The 19,327-nt window shown below is 44.1% G+C and overlaps 1 protein-coding gene across 1 annotated transcript in view; it reads right to left on the reverse strand.

Moving 5' to 3' along the window:
* CARS2 (cysteinyl-tRNA synthetase 2, mitochondrial (putative)) overlaps positions 1-19,327 on the reverse strand; it is a 37,686-nt gene that overhangs the window by 5,931 nt on the left and 12,428 nt on the right. The window contains 5 exon segments of the mRNA XM_015411116.1: positions 6,375-6,513; positions 7,805-7,871; positions 11,591-11,655; positions 14,736-14,869; positions 18,422-18,554. Coding sequence (XP_015266602.1) covers positions 6,375-6,513; positions 7,805-7,871; positions 11,591-11,655; positions 14,736-14,869; positions 18,422-18,554 — 538 coding nt within the window.

A 19,327-nucleotide genomic window follows, 5' to 3' on the forward strand; every position in this document is an offset into this window, starting at 1 on the left:
TTCACTCGGGGAGAGTTAAAACACAGGCTTAAACTTTTCCCCCAGGGGTATAAAAGTACTTAACACACACTGTCATGCCCATGATTTTTAGATGGAGGAAAGCCACTTCTTAAATTACAGTTAGTTTCAGTACATGTTATCACTGAGAAACTGCTATATGGTCGTAGACTAGGGATTTAAAAAAAATTAAAGTAATCTGAAATGCAATTTACCTATTCCCCCTTTTAAAAAAATCCTACTGTGCAAACTGTGCATTATTCCTCCAAAGACAAATCAGTGGCAGTATTTGAGAAACTTGAAATGCAAATAACTCCCCTATGTAATACAATAAACAGGACAGACGGACTCCCATTCTAGCTTTATCTGAAGAAGTGAGCAGTGACTCAAGAAAACTCATACCCTGCCACATATTTTGTTAGTCTATAAAGTGCTGCCGGACTCTCGCTCTTTTCTGCTGCTGCCAACACGGCTACCCATCTCGATCTATGTAGTACACACATTCTTCAGCTAGGCAACGAACTCCAGGCAGTGCTTTACTATCCCCTCCTGTCCCGTCTCCCCCTTTCTTTTAACATATTATTGAGAGAAACATTCCAAGGGCAGAATCCCATCCATCAGAGCCTTGCCAGGTTTCCTGCTTGAACTGTGGGACGGTTTCAGCTTAGAGGCAGAGGCCTCTTGCGAGGCAGCCTGGTTCCTGCTAAAAGGTGTGCCGCTATTGCAAGATGGAAGCTTTAACAAGACCGCACATGTATTCGCTGTTAGCCATTAAGCTGACGGTGACAATCACTGAAGTTTGGTTCACCACGGGGCGGGGGGGGGAGAGAAAGCTCAACTAGTGTGCTGTCATGGTTAGAGTGTCGGATTGGGACTGAGGAAACCATCGGTCAGTTCCCCCACTCCACTATGAAACCCACTGGGTGAATTCTGGTCAGCTTAACACAAGTGAGGGTGGATGACGACCTCCCCCGGAGTTGATATTCGTTTCGAGGCGTCTTTTTCAAACATCAAACCTCATGCAAGTGTGTCTCCACAAGGTCACAAGTCTTCCAAATTGGATTTCTCCTTAATTCCTGATCAGCCCATATTTGATATTGTGATTGAGAACATCTTATGAATAACACCAAAATGTACAGGAATTAAGGAGAAATCCAATTTGGAAGACTTGTGACCTTGTGGAGACACACTTGCATGAGGTTTGATGTTTGAAAAAGACGCCTCGAAACGAATATCAACTCCGGGGGAGTTCGTCATCCATCCATCATCATTTATAAACATTGGCTTCAGTTTTCTGTAAAAAATATAGTTTGATACATAGTTATTGCATTTAATACAAGTTTGAAATATGCACAGTTTGCAGTAGTTCTACTCTATTTGTATTCATATCATACTGCACCCCCCCCCCTATCTTTTTAGTTAACACAAGTGAAGGAGCAAGTCTGAGGACGGAGTGTCCGAGAGACATTGTTTGAAAACCACTTGTGGGTTCAGACCCCAGAGTGGTTTGCATCCTGCCTAGACGTCTGCAGGCAGGAGGAGGAGGGGTGATATTTGCCAATCCCACACACACACACACAGGAGACCTTAGATCCCTCCCCCAAGCTATTCCTGCCATTCTCCAAGAGCATCAGTTCTGGGTGCATTTTGGGCTGCTGTGGAAGGAGCTGGCAGCCTAGGCAAGATCCAAGCGAGCCTTTCCCGCACTGAAAATATGCTACTGTAACTATATCACACTTTTACCCTGCCCATTCTCCATAGAGCTCAGGGCTCAATACAATCACAAACAAAAAGGGTATTATGAAGCAGGCCACAGCAGCTCCTGGGACCCCTGCCGCAACGACTCCCAAAGTAGGGGGAAGGAAGAAGGGGGAGATGGTTGTTGGATATTGTAACTCTGCATGCAAGAGGATCCGGGAGGGAAAGGGTTAAGAGAATTCTCCCACTCAGGTAAACATGGCCGTTGACGTTAAGCTGTTCACAATAAGTTAAATGTACCTTCACGAATATGACATGCAAGGTATGCTTCTATTTTTGTAAGTACAATTTATTTCTGTTACCACTGGAGTCAGATCATCTTTGTAATTTGTTTGAACAGCATTTCCCCCTCAACCGGGGAACATGGAGGATCGACGTTCTGCGTAAAGCTTCTGTGCTTCCAAGTCAAATGATTTTATTTATTTTTTTACATTTAACCCAAAAATTGCCTGGGGGGGGAGAGAAAGAGAGAGAAGGGGGGGGATTGCCTAAGGGGTTGGGGAGAGAAAGAAGGGGGATTGCATGAGGCAGGGGGAGAGAGAGGAAAAGAAAGGCTGATGAGGCAGGGGGAGAGATAGAGAAAGAAAGGCTGATTGAGGGAGGGGGGAGAAACAGAGGTCCTTTCCCCATTTGCCTGCCACTCAGTGTTCGAGGGGAGGCCATCCAAAAAACCCAGGGCAACAGCAGGCTGGAACTGGACCAACCATCAAAGGAAGTAACGTAATGCAGAATGGGGGGCGGGGGGGGCAGAATAAAAAGAAGGCTGAACTCAATTTTAATGCAGAATTGCTTGGAGGACACCGCAGTGAACATGGATTAAAAGGAGAGTGCGGAGAAGGCCAGAAAGAAAGGTGATAAGAACATAAGAACATAAGAGACGCCAATGTTGGATCAGGCCAAAGGCCCATCCAGTCCAACACTCTGTGTCACACAGTGGCCAGAAATACCAGTGCCATCAGGAGGTCCAGCAGTGGGGCCAGGACATTAGAAGCCCTCCCACTGTTGACCCCCCCCCCAAGCACCAAGAAGACAGAGCATCACTTGCCCCAGAGCCCCTAGCTATACCTTGTGGCTAATAGCCACTGATGGACCTCTGCTCCATATGCTTATCTAATTCCCTTTTGAAGCCGTCCATGCTTGTAGCACCCACCACTTCCTGTGGCAGTGAATTCCATGTGTTAATCACTCTTTGGGTGAAGAAGTACTTCCTTTTATCCGTTCTAACCCGACCGCTCTGCAGTTTCATGGAGTGCCCACGAGTGATTGAGGGAGAGGGGAGAGAAACAGGGGGTGGAGAGAAAGGGGCAGATTGAGAAGGGGGGGAGAGAGGGGGACATTGTCTGAGAAGGGCTGAGGTGGGAAGGGGGAGACTGACATACAATGGGGTGAGGAGAAAAGGGGGAGAAGGGGGAGATTGGTATACAAGAGGTGAGGAGACAAAGGAGGGTAAAAGGGGATTGCTAGAGAAGAGGGTGGCAGGAGAAATGGGGAAAACCAACATAGAGGGGGGTGAGGGGAGATTGATAGATAAGGGGTAGGTGCAGAAAGAGACAAGAGGGAACTGTGACAAAGAAGGCGGGAGAGGGAAGGAAACAAAGGCAGGGGAATGCCCCCTACCCACAAGCTTCTTGTGGGTCTCCACTTGAATGTATATATTTCTTGAACAGATCCTCCTTCTGTGACGGACAGGAAGCTGTCCTGCCCCTGAAGGTAAAAACAACCATTCAGCAGTTTCATCCCTGAGCCTATGGGAGTGCTGCGCCAGCATCCAATCACCTTTCAGAGGGTGGCAATGGAATATTAGGGGGAAGCACAGCAGGAGCTTAGTTCAGGTCTGCCTCAAGCAGAGTGCAGTCACAGTTTGGATCTGTCTCAAGAAGAGAGCAGGCAAGTTGAAGGGAAGCTTTGCCAGATAGAGTGGCAGAATGGTTTAGCACTACCTCTGGGAAAGAATAAGAGTACCCAATTGTTAAGCTTCTCTCTGGTGATGAGCAGACCTCATAACATTTTGTCTGACTCTCTAGAAAGGGCAGGCTGGTTTGGATTGAATCCTGTGCGTGGAAGCCTGTTTGTACCTGAAAGCATTAAAGAGAATTCAGACCCTACTCTGAAGCCATGACTAGCTTCAGAGTAGGGTCTGAATTCTCTTTAATGTTTTCAGGTACAAACAGGCCTCCACGCGCAGGATTCAATCAGGTTTCTTCTTTGTCTGTCCAGATACCTGTGCTGCTGATCTGTTCTTTAAAGACCACTGGTAAATAATTAAGTCTTCTTTGTTATTGGCATACAACTCCTGCCTCAGTGATTTCTGTGTTCTACGTGCTCGTCACAAAACTTACCTTACAGCAGCAGACCCAAAACCTTTACACTTGCTACCCTAATAACATCTTATAACTGAGGGAAGGTTTATAGTGTAAAACAAACCTGGTTCACCAAAGTCATAAAAGGCTGTGTGGGTCCCCTTGCTTGGTTGAAAAGGCCTGTCACACTCCCCCATTCACAAATTTTGGGGCAGGGATTAAGTGATGGGCATGAACCTCGTCACAAACCTAATTTCATGATGAACATTGCTAGTTTGCAGGTCACGAACCAGAAGTTCACGTCCATCCCTATCCATGACCCTCCACGTGATTTCGGGGGTTTGTGGTGGGAAGCAAGAATAATCGCTGAAATGACTTGCACCCATTTAGCTGAAATAGATGCAAGTCATTTAAAGGGAACACTCTCTTTAAAGGCTTTTGCAAGATCTCTCCCCCCCCTTCCATTCTGCTGGCCTCGGGGAGTCACCGCCAGCAGAAAGGAGGGAGGGAAGACAGGAGGGAGATCTCAGATCTCCCCCCCCCTGAACCTCACAAGCCAGTTCATTAAATGGGGAGGTTCGTGAGACCCCACGAACCTCCATTTTCCCGGTTCGTGCCCATCCGTATTAATGAACATCAACAGATCTTATAGCTGTATTATTCAAATACCTACCATGACAGGGAACAAAGATTCAACACACCAGACATTTAATCTGCTATCCTCCACACACATGACAACTGCAAATAACTAGAGAACAAATGTAATACCTACTATCAAATTTTGATTAATACAGAATACATTCACATTTTTTTAAGATAACATAGTATATTTTGGGGAAGAAGACCTATAAATCTATATCTTGAAGAATACCAGAGATTTACACATTATTGGGAAAAGAATTATGAACAATCAGAAGCTGATGTTCTGGAAAATATGGCTCTTTTTCATAATGTATCTGAACTGATTTTGATTCATGACTGTATAACGCATCCGTAGAAGCGATAGATGACTGGATCTCATTCAGACTAGGCTCTGTACAAGCAATTAAGAAAACAGAGAAAACTACAAAAAAACCACACAAAAAAACAGAACAGGGTATGCCAATCAACAAAGGCGAGACAACCCAGTAAGACACATGTGTTAGCGTATCAGAGTGACAGAATAGGTTAAAACTAGAACCGCAACATCTTTTCATCAATTAAAAAGTGCCACTGATTATTTCTAATAGAAGTCAATTTAACAAATCCATGAGCAGTAGGAGCCCGCTTAGAAGAGGCATTCCTCCTCTTCCCTTACACGGGAGGGAATGCCTCTCCTTAAACAGAGCCTGCAAGGACACACAAGAGCACCATCTCATAATAAAGTGGCCTGTTCCCAGAACTACTGGCTAATTCATATGCAAATATATGCAGGTTTAAATTTTTAACCACTGAAATTCATTCAGTTAGATACAGTTAGCCAAAAGACAGCACTGGAAAGGAACAAGATAAAATTGCACTGCTTGCCTTTGTTAGATGCCCTGGCAAAAAGGTACGCTATATTTCAGATATACACCAGAACGTGTAGTGTGAATGCAGCAGTCAGGGGAAACATAAACAGTAGGCAGACCTGAGCTGGGACCAACTGTGGCTCATCCCAGGTTTCTTCCTGGAGATTTCCTTTCGAATGGCACAAAAACCAAGCCTTCATTCATCTATCCAAATCCATTACAGAAGCCACAAAAGTTTGTGCTCTGGATCTCAAGGATGAATTCACACAAGCAGCACACACAAACAATATTAAATGTCTGCACTCATCAGAATTCAGACATTCACTTTCATGAATATTCTGTAGTGGTCTAAAAGTGTAGGAGAATGAGGCCGTAGAATCGTCTCTGCTACTTCAGACTGCAGGTAGAGTTCCTCTCTATTAAAAATTCCTGCAAGCAGAAAACCAGCATGCAGGGAGTGGACTAGGTTAGAACCTGGCTATGGTTATTTATTGTTTTACTGTTTTTATTGCTGTTGTTTTTATGTTGTGAGCTGCCCTGAGCCCATTTTTGGGGTAGGGAAGGGTATAAATTTAATAAACAAAAATAATAAATAAATAAAACCACTCACCCTGATGTGCTAGATTTTTTCTTACTTAGGGATTTCTTTAAAGGGAGGCCAGAACATTTTTAAAAATTGGAACAGCTCCCCCCCCCCACCCACATACAAAATGTGAAGTAGTTGGGCCCACTGTAGCATTTCAGGCGTCTTCTACTTTTTCCTTCTCCACGTGCGGACTAGGAAAACCACACACACCTATCAATGATCAAAACAGGCCCTCACACTCACCTTTCCCACAACACATCTTCCCTAACGGCATCGCAGGTGAGCTGCCCTTTCATGTAGGCAGTTGCACTGCTCATAAAAGAAGTAATGGTCTGAAGGATATTCTTGGCATCGTTCAAACTTTCATCACTGTATTCTATAGCTAAAAAGAAAGATGCAATTATGTGCGATGAGACAAGAGTTTCTGCAATATTATACAAACAGCAGTGATAAAACAGCTGTGCTCTCTCCCTGCTCCTCTAGCCACTTCCAGCTTATGAGCAAATGAAGATGGTAGATGAGGGGACACAGTCACACTTTATGAAAAAGAATGGGGAGCTTCAGAGGAATCCAAGCATTCCTCTGATCACCTTTGGCAACGACTCCCAGTGCCATCTTAAGCAGAGTTATACCCTTCTGAGCCCGTGGATTTCAGTGGACTTAGAAGGGTGCAACTCTGCTTAGGACTGCACCGTAAACACTGTAGATCAAAGGTAGGAAAGAGACTGTGGTTCCCTGGGAGACCGCTGGTCAGTTTCTAATCGACCTTTCAAAATCTTTGCAGAAAATGCTGAACAAGGCGTACCTTAGCTTGATTCATCAGTACACTCTATATTCTCCTTAAATTAAACTCTGTGCTCAGATTCACCAAACATAACTTTGAATATTATGAGATCTTGCATTTGCACTCTTGCTTAGTAAATCTTGAGTAGACACTGCTGGATCATTGGAATTAGAGTTAAAGTAAGACAGGCTCACAGGATCAAGTAGCTGTTCTTAAAACTTTCTGAATTGGGACTCATTTTCCATGTACTATACTTTTTGAGTAATTCCAGACTGCTCCCCCCCAAATGCAAGAATCTCATCAGTTAATACTGAACCAGCTAATATTTTGTTTTTCCTGGACAGTGTTGTATATAGCACGAGAAGGGACTCCCACAAGGACGTGGAGAGCATTTCATTTCCTCCTCCCCTTCGTCTTTCCCTTCCCTGAAAACCCCCATAGTTTCTCCCCACCTTTATGCTTCTGTCTGTCCTTACCACCCACCAGCCAAGCCTACCTTTATTGACCCCTCATCTCCAACTCCCCCATCAGCTTCTGCCTGGGAAAACTATGATCCAGTTGTGCAGCACTTGCTGCTGGGCCAAGCCCAGTTGCACAACATGGAATCTCACTATTTCCTCTTTCTCTCCTCCTGGCAACTCCCACCTCCTCACCTCTCCCTGCTTCCTTATCTCCTTCCCACCCACCAACCTATCCACCACCTTTTATCTGCTGCCCATCTTCAGCTATATTTGTTATTTACTTAATTTATTCTAATCCCACCCTTCCCAACAAATCAGGAACATTTCATCTCAGCCTCAAAAATGAAAACATGAAGCATGCTTCTGAGAGGAACATAATGCACAATGAATTGGACAATCCAATTTCACAGTTTAGGAGTTTTCCTTACCTGATCTATACCCACTTCGCAAACAAAACATTCTAAACTGATCAGGTGACGACTTCTTCAGGAAATCCTAAAGACCCGTGGGGAAAAAGTCAAGACAATGCATAACTGTGATAATACAGCAGAAAAGCCTCTATCCCAGAATCCCCTGCATGGTCTACAGAATCCCAGAAATCATATGTTCACACCCACTTCCAGCTGACAGAACTGTGGATGAAAACCAGAACTCATATCTATAATTTCTGCACACACAGCTTTGTGATTACAAGGGGCCTTGGACAGAACCTCCAGTTGGGAGGAGCTCTTTAACTCAGAACACTTCCCAACCCGAACCAGTACCCTGAAATTACAGATTCACTGCTATTTATACACTAACAGTCAAGCCTGTCTGCTCCAAATCCACAGGTTCTTCAGACTGTTTTGTGGACTCTAACACGTGACAATAACTTCGGAGAATTTCACTGAAAAGTAAACAAAAGTTTCAAGCCCTCAAGGCTGCAGAAATGTTTACATTCACATATAGAGTAGATGCAAAAGAAAGGCCCAATGTTTAGGGAAGAAGCTTTTGTGTCCTACATGATCATAATGTCTAATTAGGTTCATATCTAACAATCTAGTCCTAATATCTAATTCTCCTAATATATATATTCTGCATCACTTAGCCATACCTTTCCCCCTACCACCACATTACAAACCAGTTAAAGTCTGAAGTTCTGTGGAAATTTAAGATTGCAAATTCAACATAAAACTGAGATGGGCTATCATAATACACAAACTGTGTATCTTCCACACTGTTGGTATGCTTCATTTTATAGTCTCAGTGAGGAGTTTTTAGATATATCACTTTTTCTCAGATATCCTCTGGTCAGTGCAACAAATAAGTTGTTTGTACCCATCTTCAACACAGTGCTCATGAGGTGGTAAAGAAATATTCAAATCTGTGTAAAGCAGCTATTCTACTTAAAATAAATTAAAATGCGGAATGAAGGGTAGAAGAATACGGGAAGGAAGAAGCAAAGAAAAAGCACAGCTGGATAGAAGGTATCCTGTGTTAACTACATAAAGGGAAAAGCATGCATCACTGGTCATTTGGAATCTGCTTAATTCCAAACCCAAGGAGACAAAAGAAAGGAAGTCAGTGTTGCAGATTTTCAGAAGCAAATTTCCAGGCGGGGTTCTCTTATGGCTTAGAGAGAGGAAGCCTGGGTCAGTGGACTGAAACCTGCTCTCTCTAGAAGGCATCGGGAATGTGGTTATTAAAAGACAAGATGACCACATCTGATATGCAAAAAGCAAATCTATGCCAAAGAGAAGACTTTGCCAACAGAGAGAAGGATGCATTCTTTGGAAGGCAAACACGTGTCAGTATCTTTAAAACTAAGGTGGTCTAGCAGACGGATCTGGACCTCGGAGACGTCAACTCAAATACCTAGGTGACAATGTAACTGTGGATATAAAATGTGTGTTTGTGGGGGAGACTACCAAGAGACCCTGAAGAAAGGGCTGACTACAAATATAACTGGGTGCATTTTTAAAAGCCCAATACAAAGATCAAACAGCAAGAGTCCAGTAGAACCTTAAAGACTAACAAAATATGTGGCAGGCAGTGTTCCCTCTAAGCTGAGTTAGTGTGAGCTAGCCCACAGTTTTTTAGCCTCCAGCTCACACATTTTAGTCTCAGCTCAGGAAGGATGGCTCCAGAGCAAACTCCTTTATGCAGTATCCAAATCGCTTGCTCACAACTTCAATGCCAGTAGTTCACAAAGTAGAATTTTTGCTCACAGGACTCCACAGCTTAGAGGGAACATTGGTGGCAGGATATGAGCTTTTGTGAGTCACTGCTCACTTCTGTTCTGAAGGAGTGAGCGGTGACTAGCAAAAGCTCATACCCTGCCATGTATTTTGTTAGTCTTCAAGGAGCTACTGGACTCTTGCTGTCTGTTACAGACAGACTAACACAGCTACCCATCTTGGTCTAATACAAACAATTCAGTTCGGGGGGGAGGGGGGAAGAAGAATGAAATGCAACAATCCCATTTAGCCTATCATTCATTTATTTTACTCAGTTCGTTTATCCCCTGACTTTCTCCCCAACGGGGGACCCAAAAGCAGCTTACATCCTTCTCTCATCCATTTTTATCCTCACAACAACTCTGTGAGGTAAGTTAAGCTGGGAGAGGTCACCCAGTGAGTTTCCATGGCACAAGTGGAGATTTGAACCTGGGTCTCCCAGATGTGTGTGTGTGTGAGTGTGAGTGTGAGTGTGAGTGTGAGTGTGTGTGTGTGTGAGAGAGAGAGAGAGAGAGAGAGAGAGAGAGAGAGAGAGAGAGAGAGAGAGAGAGAGAGAATATGCCTGGAAGTCATGGTTGACTTCTGGTGACCCCTAGTGGGGCTTGGATGTTTCAGAGAGGTGGTTTACTGTTGCCTGCCTCTGCATCCCGGCCCTGGTATTCCTTGGAGGTCTCCCTTCCAAGTACTTACCAGAGTCGGCCCTACTTAGCTTCCAAGATCTGATGAGATCAGGCTTGTCTAGGCTATCCAGGTCAGGGCAGTCTGACACTCTTCAACCACTACACCACACTTATTCTCACATTCTTATTCTGCAGAGGTCCATCAGTGGCTATTAGCCACAAGGTATAGATAGGGACTCTGGGGCAAGTGATGCTCTGTCTTCTTGGTGCTTGGGGGGGGGGTCAACAGTGGGAGGGCTTCTAATGTCCTGGCCCCACTGGTGGACCTCCTGATGGCACTGGTATTTCGGGCCACTGTGTGACACAGAGTGTTGGACTGGATGGGCCTTTGGCCTGATCCAACATTGGCGTCTCTTATGTTCTTATGCTTTTCTTCCATCATGGACCTCAAGGCAATATACACAGAGTTCAGAGAGGGGCTGTGGCTGACTGGCAGAGCATCTGCTTGGCATGCAGAAAGGTCCCAAGTTCAATACCCAGCATCTCCAGATAAAAGGGTCAGGTAGCAGGTGATGTGAAAGAGAACTTGGAAAGCTGCTCCCAGTCGGAGTAGACAGTACTGGCTTTGACGGACCAAGGGCAGACACACACACACACACACCCGGTATAAGGCAGCTTCAGGCGGGTGCTCCCAGGTTCTCTCCCATCCAGGCACCAAACAGACATCCTTGGTTTCGGCAAGGCTGCAGTGCCACATGCTTTCCAGCTATGTCCTGGTACCGTGTGTGCCACCAGAGAACCCCAGGGGGAAAAGGCAGGAGTACCACAAACAGTGAATAAATAAACAGCGCAATTTTCACTTCCTAGGTCCTAGCTCTTAATTCTCTGTTTCTCCTCTCGAGCTGTGACCCTAAACCAAGCGCAGAGTTTGGTGGGCTGCATCAAGTGCTTTATCTCCAAGTCCAGCAATGGCAGGGGTCAGGCTTCCTGCCATGCCCTCCACCTGACTGGAAGGCCCTTCACCCTAAACAGCGTGGTGTAACGGTAAGAACGTCAGGCTAGGATCTGGGAAATCCAGATTTGGATCCCCACTCGTGCCCTGGAAGCTCGCTGGGTGACCTTGGGCCAGTCACACATTCTCAGAAGAACCTACCTCACAGGGTTGTTTTGAGTACAAAATGGAAAAGAGGAGAATGATGCCAGCCACTTTGGGTCCCCGCTGGGGGAAAAGGCAGGATATAACAAAGTGAATAAGAAAATAGCCCTCTTCTTCCCCAGCTGGATCTGTTTAGCGGAGCTTCCAGTGGAAACATTCCTGGTGGGTTGTGCTCACAGGGCTTCAACTATAAAGTTCAACATATACACAAGTTTACAGTACCTTAACTGTAATGTAGTTTTTTAGTGATTTTGACATTTTCACACTCCCTTTAACATGCAGATGTCCTGGAAAGACAAGAGCACATGAACACTTTCTACTACTGAATTAACAGGCAAAGCAAAGGTGAATTACCTTTCAGAATGTAAGAAGCTACAAAACAGCAGACTTTAAAAAAGCATATTCCACTGGTCATGGCCAATTTCTTACTAGCTTGTTAATGAGTCAAGAAACAGATAAGGACACTTCAAAAAGAACAGATTAATAACATGGCAAGATCAGGGTTCACCAACTAAAAATGCCTACAGTGTGTTTCTTCAAGTGCCTTTTGATTTTGATTTTTTTAAATTTGCATATTACTATAGGATATTTTCTTTCAAACACTGAGTGGTAATTTTGAGTAGTAAACACTAACTTCTTATGCCTACTACAGAACCTCAAAAAAGCAGCATGCTTTTATTCTTTTTCATATTTTGGACAAAAACGAATAGCAATGAAGAAGAAATGCTACCAAAACCTCCGTGTAGATGACTTTCCATACATGTGTCTTCCACTGTAATATACAGGTGCCAGAAAGTCATGACTAACTATTCCCTTACAAAACACATTACGCCGTGAAGACACACAATTGTCTCACATGAGCATTTACACACAACTTTCAAACAATTCCTACTCAAGAGAGTTTTCTGTGCCAGAAAAGTGTTCTGCAGGAATCTACTTTTCAGCTTTGTTCAGCACAGTACATTGCCTAAACCTTGATGTGTATCTTCACTGTGCAACACCTTCCACAGGTATTTCAAGAAAAGCTAAAAGGGAACATTCTTGAATAGGGTCCCATTAATGAGCTTGTTGAAATTCTGCATTCCATTATGGAACACTGACAATGTATTTTCTGACAATGAATAACGAGCCATGAATAATTCATTTTAAAAATATATGTGATAAAAAAAAGAATTCAGTTAATGAATGTAATGTATTGGCTTCCATCGCAGTGCCACTGACGTTAAACAAATTAGCCACATTCAAGCACTTAGAACATTAAATGTGTGCTATATAAATGATGATTATCACAATACATAAAAGTATAATCCTAAAAATAGCGGAGTTGAGCTCTCACTTATTAGGAAAATTCTAAATCTTTCAGCACGCTGGTTTTAACGTGAATGGCCAGCTGCTTCCTAAACACATTCATTACAAAACCGGTAGAAAACCATTCATCAGGAATAACTGCTTAAGTTAGTAAAAATCTTTTGTATGATGCCAAGTGGTCTCTTTTTAGTGATTCAGCACAATGGCTGTACAGTTGGTGTTGCATTTATTCCATCAAGGCAAAAGGAACCAGAAATGGAATTACTGGTGTAACTGCTCTAACTTAGCTGTGTTAACAGGCTTTCCACATGAACAAAAGTAGAGAACACGTTTTATCCACAAAGGTGTACCTTATTCTTCACAGTTCACACAGTTGCCAGCTCTGGGTTGGGAAATACCTGGAGATTTTGGGGGTGGGTCCTGGGGAGGGCAGGGTTCAGGGGTGGAGGGGGGCCTCAACAGGGTACAATGCCACAGAGTCTACCCACCAAGGCAGCCATTTCCTCCAGGGGAACTGGTCTTGGTCATCTGGAGAGCAAGTGTAATAGTGGAAGATCTCCAGGTGCTACCTGGAGGTTGGCAACAATAGTTCACAGACATACAGGCAAGGGGAGCAGTGGCACAGTGGGTATATCCCACTGTCTTAACATCCGAACTGTGTTAGTTCGAGCCCCGCGCTGGTGTGAGCAGCCAGCCTGTTCTCCCCAGCTCATCGTCCACCCAGCGATTCGAAAGCTTTGGCGAGTAGATAAAATGGGAACCACTCCTTAGAGAGGGTGGGCATGCCAATCTCCCTTGTGGGAGGGTGTTAGCTGACGGTCAGGATGTCCTGGTTGAGGTTTGGAAAAGGCGGAAGAACTTCTCGACTACAAAAATCCCTGCAGTGGATGTTTCCGGCCAGGCGGTGGCAGTGTGGCGACTGACATATGGGTCCTGAAGCCTGGTCAACAAGCAGCCATTCGGAAAATGACTGAGCCAAGCCAGAAGACGTTTACACCGTGCAGTGACGGCGTGTGCAATTAAATGAATATATGTTGTCTGCCCTGTCCCCTATGAACATTGTTAGTCCCCTGTCTAAAATGTGTAACTGTAAATCGCTTTGAGCCCACTGGGGAAAGCGATTAATAAATTGAAATTTATTATTATTATTATTATTATTATTATTATTATACGGTATGTGCAAGAGCATGCTTTCTACTGTGTCCCTACAAGGAGAACTGTGATCAGGGATAAACCCCAGAAATTCTCTCCCCTATTTTACTTTCCAGAGAGGGAACTGTCACTCTCTTAGAGGTGGACAAAGTCACCTTGGAGACTAGGCCATGCTCTGCAACACAGTCACATGAACGGTCTACTCAAAAGCAGGGGTATGTAGTCCTCCTCAGAGAAGACACCCACCTTACTTTAACTCCTGTCTGTGGGCTAAATATTACTTCTCCTGTCTGCACCAAAATATTTCTGTGGGACGCGCGGTGTTTGGGCTCAGGGTATGGCTGGAAGGTGCACGAGCCCACAGTCTTTCTGAAGCTAAGCAGGTTTAGGTTCGATCACCACCCAGGCAGGGGGCCTCCTGGAAACCAGATATAATGGCTTACCCCAAAAGTCCATAATGAAATAAAGCTGGGATACAAAATAATAAAATATTAGGCTCCATCCATTAATCAGCCCAACTGCACAGACTACACTGACACAACCTTTCGGGGGGGGCATCTGGCTCCAGATGTTCCATAAAACTGGCTAATCACAATAATAAACTCCAGGCAAACTTAGACCCCAGTCTTGTGGATCACCACACTACAGAACAGTTTTTGCTGCCTCAAAATAATGGAAGTCAGAAAAGTATTAAAGAGCATTAGTTTTGTTAAATTACCATAATTAATTTTGAATTAATTTTCTTTGTATCCGTTTTCCTTCTTCTTTTTTTAAAAAAGAGAGATGTATCCTCCAGTGCAGTACAGCGGTATGAACAATGCCCTAGTTGTCAAATAAAAAGAGGCACCACAAAAATGCAAAACATCAAAAGCAAAATGTGAAAGGGTGTAGTGAACTCTCAACTTACCAGAATGAAGAAAATAATTCCCCCACTGCTGGCACTGATGATAAGCTTCACACTGAGCGATCTCATTTTCATGATGGGGAAATGCAAGATCTATCCCACCAGTATGGATATCCAAGTGTTGCCCAAATACCAGACTGTAACAAGAACATTCGATAAATTTAAAAGAAACTCACAGTGGTACCATGGGAATGTTAATAAATTAGTGCAGGACCTAACAGCATTCATAATCCAAGCTGCAGATCAATACAGACATGAATCGGAGGCTACTAATTCATTCAAAACTCTATAGCATCTTTCCAATCATCATCTGCCAAACACTGGGGCCAGGAAGAAATTTTCTTGCGGGCCAGATTGGCCCAGGGATCCTGGAGGTTTTTGAGCCTTTCTCTGGTGTCACTGGATGTGTGTGTGCGTGTGGCGGGGAGGGAGCTGTGAATTTCCTGCACTGTGCAGGGGGTTAGGCTAGATGATCCTTGGGGTCCCTTTCAGACCTATATTTCTGTGTTGAACAGTTTCTCCTTAGAAGCAGGTATTTCTGATTTGACAGCCATAAATCTCTCTGTGGAGGCCAGAGACTAACAATGCTTTAGTTTGGGGTTACTTTAGTTTAAGAGTTCGGTCCTTTGCATTTGTTCCATTAGCAGTAGCTCCTTCTTCCGGCACAAGTTTTCTTTTCTCTGACAGAGAGCTTCTTGCATTGCAAGAAAGCATGTTGCAAAACTGCAAGGAGCTACTTTTAGCACAATGCCCACAGGTTCTAACTCCACCCATTGATTTTAATGAGCTTAAAATGGAATAACTGTGTAGGGGTTACACTGTGCAGACACTTGATACAGCACTGGATACAATTCATGTACTGTTTTTCCTACTTTAGGTCTATTTGAGTCAAAGGAACTCTGTGTGTTGCAAACTTCTTTTTCTTTTCTTTTTTCATGTGGATGCAGGAGCAGTGGTCACTCTGAGTGCTCAAGCAGACTGAGAAAAACCCCATCCTCACTGCAGACAAAAAAATTCATACGTTGAAAGCAAATTATGAGACAGTCAGTTACCCACTGGGGAGGGCGGGGTATAAATACGAAAAATAAATAAATAAATAAATAAGTGAAGTCCCTTGCCTAGTTGCCATCCATGTTACAGAGCAGTTCAGCATTTGAGGTTTAATTTTGTACACAACCCATACAAAAGGGTTTTGTGCTCATGTCACAAAAGTAATTCCCCAGTATGTAAGCGTTTGCATCTGTTTTTGAATTGTCATCCTGTAAAAGGTAAAAACCCCATGTATAAGTGTTTAGTTTAGTTTATTTCTACAGTCCTTAGACCAGTCATACAAAAAGAAGTACACCTTTACAACCCATGTATAAGTGATTTCAGGACTGTTATCCAAGTAATCAAAGAGCTTTATCTACCAAGCACCTGTATGTAGTTACCTTCCAATACAATAGCTAGCAGCTGGGAACTGTCAAGGTAATTGGTTGATAGTTGGCTATCTACAGCTCAAATGTCAGTTTGACAACTAAAAATCTAGACTTCATCTCAGTTCAGCTAGGTTAAGTGACTGATCTTCCCGATTGGTTACTCAATTAGCAAGTGACAACTGGGCTAACATATGGGGCAAAGGCGAGGAAGCCAGATCACATCATCAAGAAGTTATCATCACATGACAACATCATGCTGGTGGACGCAGACTGGCGAAGAGCACGTGAAGCTGGAAGAAGGACCTTCACACTCTTCAGGACTTCCACTCTCTTGCATCATTGCTGCTGGGAAGATGGCTACTCGACATCTGCTTTGGAGCTGTAAGGTACTTAGGGTCAGTATATCTAGAGGCTAGTTAGATAGGTTTATTGTTTTGTCTTTGTTCCATTATACACTCTTTTCCCCTACTTGTATGTTTTTATGTTTGTCTTTTGTAAATAAATTTTCTAAATTCTGTTTTGAACACTGGAGTGAGTTACTAGTCCAGAACCCAAATTCATTTTATTCCAGTGCTAAATTTACGCTACCAAAAAGGGTATTTTCCAATTGGATACATTTAAATCCTTTTTTATTTTAATACGTCTTGGCCAGTTGACACGTTGCAGCACCCCGACGTCCTGACAGCTCATGAGAGTAATTCTCCTGTCGCTGATGGCAAGGCTTTCTAGTCCACAAATGTAATATGCCTGAAGGCTGCAACCACATGCAGAACCAGCAGAAACTCCCTGCGGATGCAAGAGCTGTAAAAAGGGTAGCTGGGAACTGCTGTCAGAAAGACACCCAATTATGCTCACACACTGCATTGGCCCACACTGTGTGATGCAGCCAATCTCATATCCAACTGGCAGCAGCTCCAAAGATGGCTCCAAGACTTGCATGCTCATCTCATACAGCAGAAGCTGCGATTTTCCCCTGCTCTCTGCACATGAGCCCACAAGAGGCAGATGACAGGAAACATAAGACACATTGCATGCACACACTTTAACTTTTGTATTTACCAGTGAAACATTTTGCTCGTGCACATTAGAAATACACTGTGTGAAGCAGCCCTAAAACAACCGAAGAACCCGGCCCTTTTCGTCAGCCCCTGGCAGGAGCTTCATTACAATTTTTATGGCAACGTGCCATCTTTTGGGGTCCAAAGCTGATACTGATAGCAAAACAAATATTGAAAAACATTCAGTTTCCTCTCCCATGCATTCTTTAGGGGAAGATCCCCCCTTTTCTTCCATGTACATCTGACGTTTCCACAAATTCTCTTTCACAATGTGTACAAACTCTGGTATCGATCCAAGAAAGTGCCCATGGTTCTGTTCATTACTTTGCCTGTCAGATTCTACAGTTTAAAATCCCTGGAGTTTCAAAGAGCAGCTTGGCCTAGGGTGTGACGGTAGTAGTAGGGGGAAATGCATGCACTACCCCCTTTGCACTAATGTTCGTGCTATCAAAGGATGATGAGCAGCTTTGTGTGCTGGTCTCGATCGGAGCTGGGGTGACACTCGACTTCTGTCCTCCACCATTTAACTTGTCACATCCAGTTACATTTATTGTACTGCCAACAACTACTCTGGTTTGCTTGTTCTTTGTGGACCAGGGCCTTTGTACCCATTGGAACCCATGCACAGAAAAAAGGCTTCCTAATTAGAACGTCTTACATATGCCAGCACTGCTGGCCAGGCACTGCCAGGTTTGTACATGCTATGCATCAGTAAGACGTTCGCCTGCTATTCAACAGTGCTTCCCTTTTACCTTCACCTTATTTGTTGCTACAAGTGTACAGAATACAGAAGGAGTTGACTGTACATAAGCCTCTCTCTTTCCACTGTGGTCTTCCAGAAGACCTAGAAAACATGCTACAAACTACAGTTCAAGAATCACTCATCTGGCTCCACTAGGGTGCCATGTGTATCTTTGGCTCCAACAGGATGCTACATGTATCTCAGCACACCCCCTTTACTTGGGTGTTTTATTGTGCTAGGTGGCATTAGGCAAACATATGCGGGTGAGCAAAGAAGCAGCAACAACAATATATATTGGTGTTTATTTTCTTTTTATCTGAGAAGAACTCATATTTTCCAATGTGAAATTAAAAAGTTTGATTACCCAGTCTGCTGTTACTATTAATTTGGGGGTTAATCTTTTTGATCAACAGCTTCCCTTGACCAAGTAAGGAAAATTCCAGCCCTTACTTGAAGCCCAAGAAAACCAACCTGGAGATTGTGGAACATTCGATGTGCCAGCCAGGCCTTCCTTTTCCCCAGGGAGAATCCCAGCACACTTCCTGAGGTCTGGCTGCCTTCCAAAGAGCAAAATCCTTCACGTGATGCTTATCGCTGTCAACAACTAATAATAAATGGCGATGTGTTAATAAAGTTGAAGCTAGGAATACAGTTGTTGAATCAAGATATCACAGTTGTAACATACAAGTGATTTACAGTCTCCTTACACACGTTTTCCACATGGAAAGAACATCTGTGAAGAAAATACCAAGGCAACTTGCATCCAAATTACAATGATGGCACATATGAATATCCTGTTACACACATATAGGTCAGTAGGCAGATTAGAGGCTTTGGGGTGAAGAAGTAGCTGGGCCATATTGCACCAGCCTCTGGAGTAATAATAATAAATAATTACTAGGCCCGGTCACCCGGGCCGGATATCATGGGGTGGTGGTGGCTAATTGCCCAGGCGCAGTTTGACCCGCGATTACGCGATCAGACGCGCTGGCGGCACACCACAAGTCCTTCCCTTGGCGCCAAGCGACTGGAGGGGAATGCCGCGCGCTGGCGCGATCACACCACCGGCGTCTGGAGGCAGCCCGTGAACGCGCATTGTCGGCGGTAAGCCCCGGGTGCACTCCACTTCCCAGCTGTTGGGGTGTGATCGTGCCCGGATAATCCGCCCACCATCCGTGCCTTTCCCGCGGCAACTTTGCCGTGTGACCGGTGTTACTGTATGGCAAGATGTGTGTAGTATAGCCAGCCTTAAATTATAGCCCTTTAGCATTATGCACCACTAAAATGGTGAGCTAGACTTATTTTGGGGGGCTGAGAGAGTGCTGAAAGAGCTGTGACTGACCAAAGGTCACCCAGCTGGCTTCATGTGGAAGAGCG

Source organism: Gekko japonicus, unplaced genomic scaffold, assembly GCF_001447785.1.
Source record: "Gekko japonicus isolate JY-2015 unplaced genomic scaffold, Gekko_japonicus_V1.1 scaffold731, whole genome shotgun sequence".
NCBI classification, from domain to species: Eukaryota; Metazoa; Chordata; class Lepidosauria; order Squamata; family Gekkonidae; genus Gekko; species Gekko japonicus.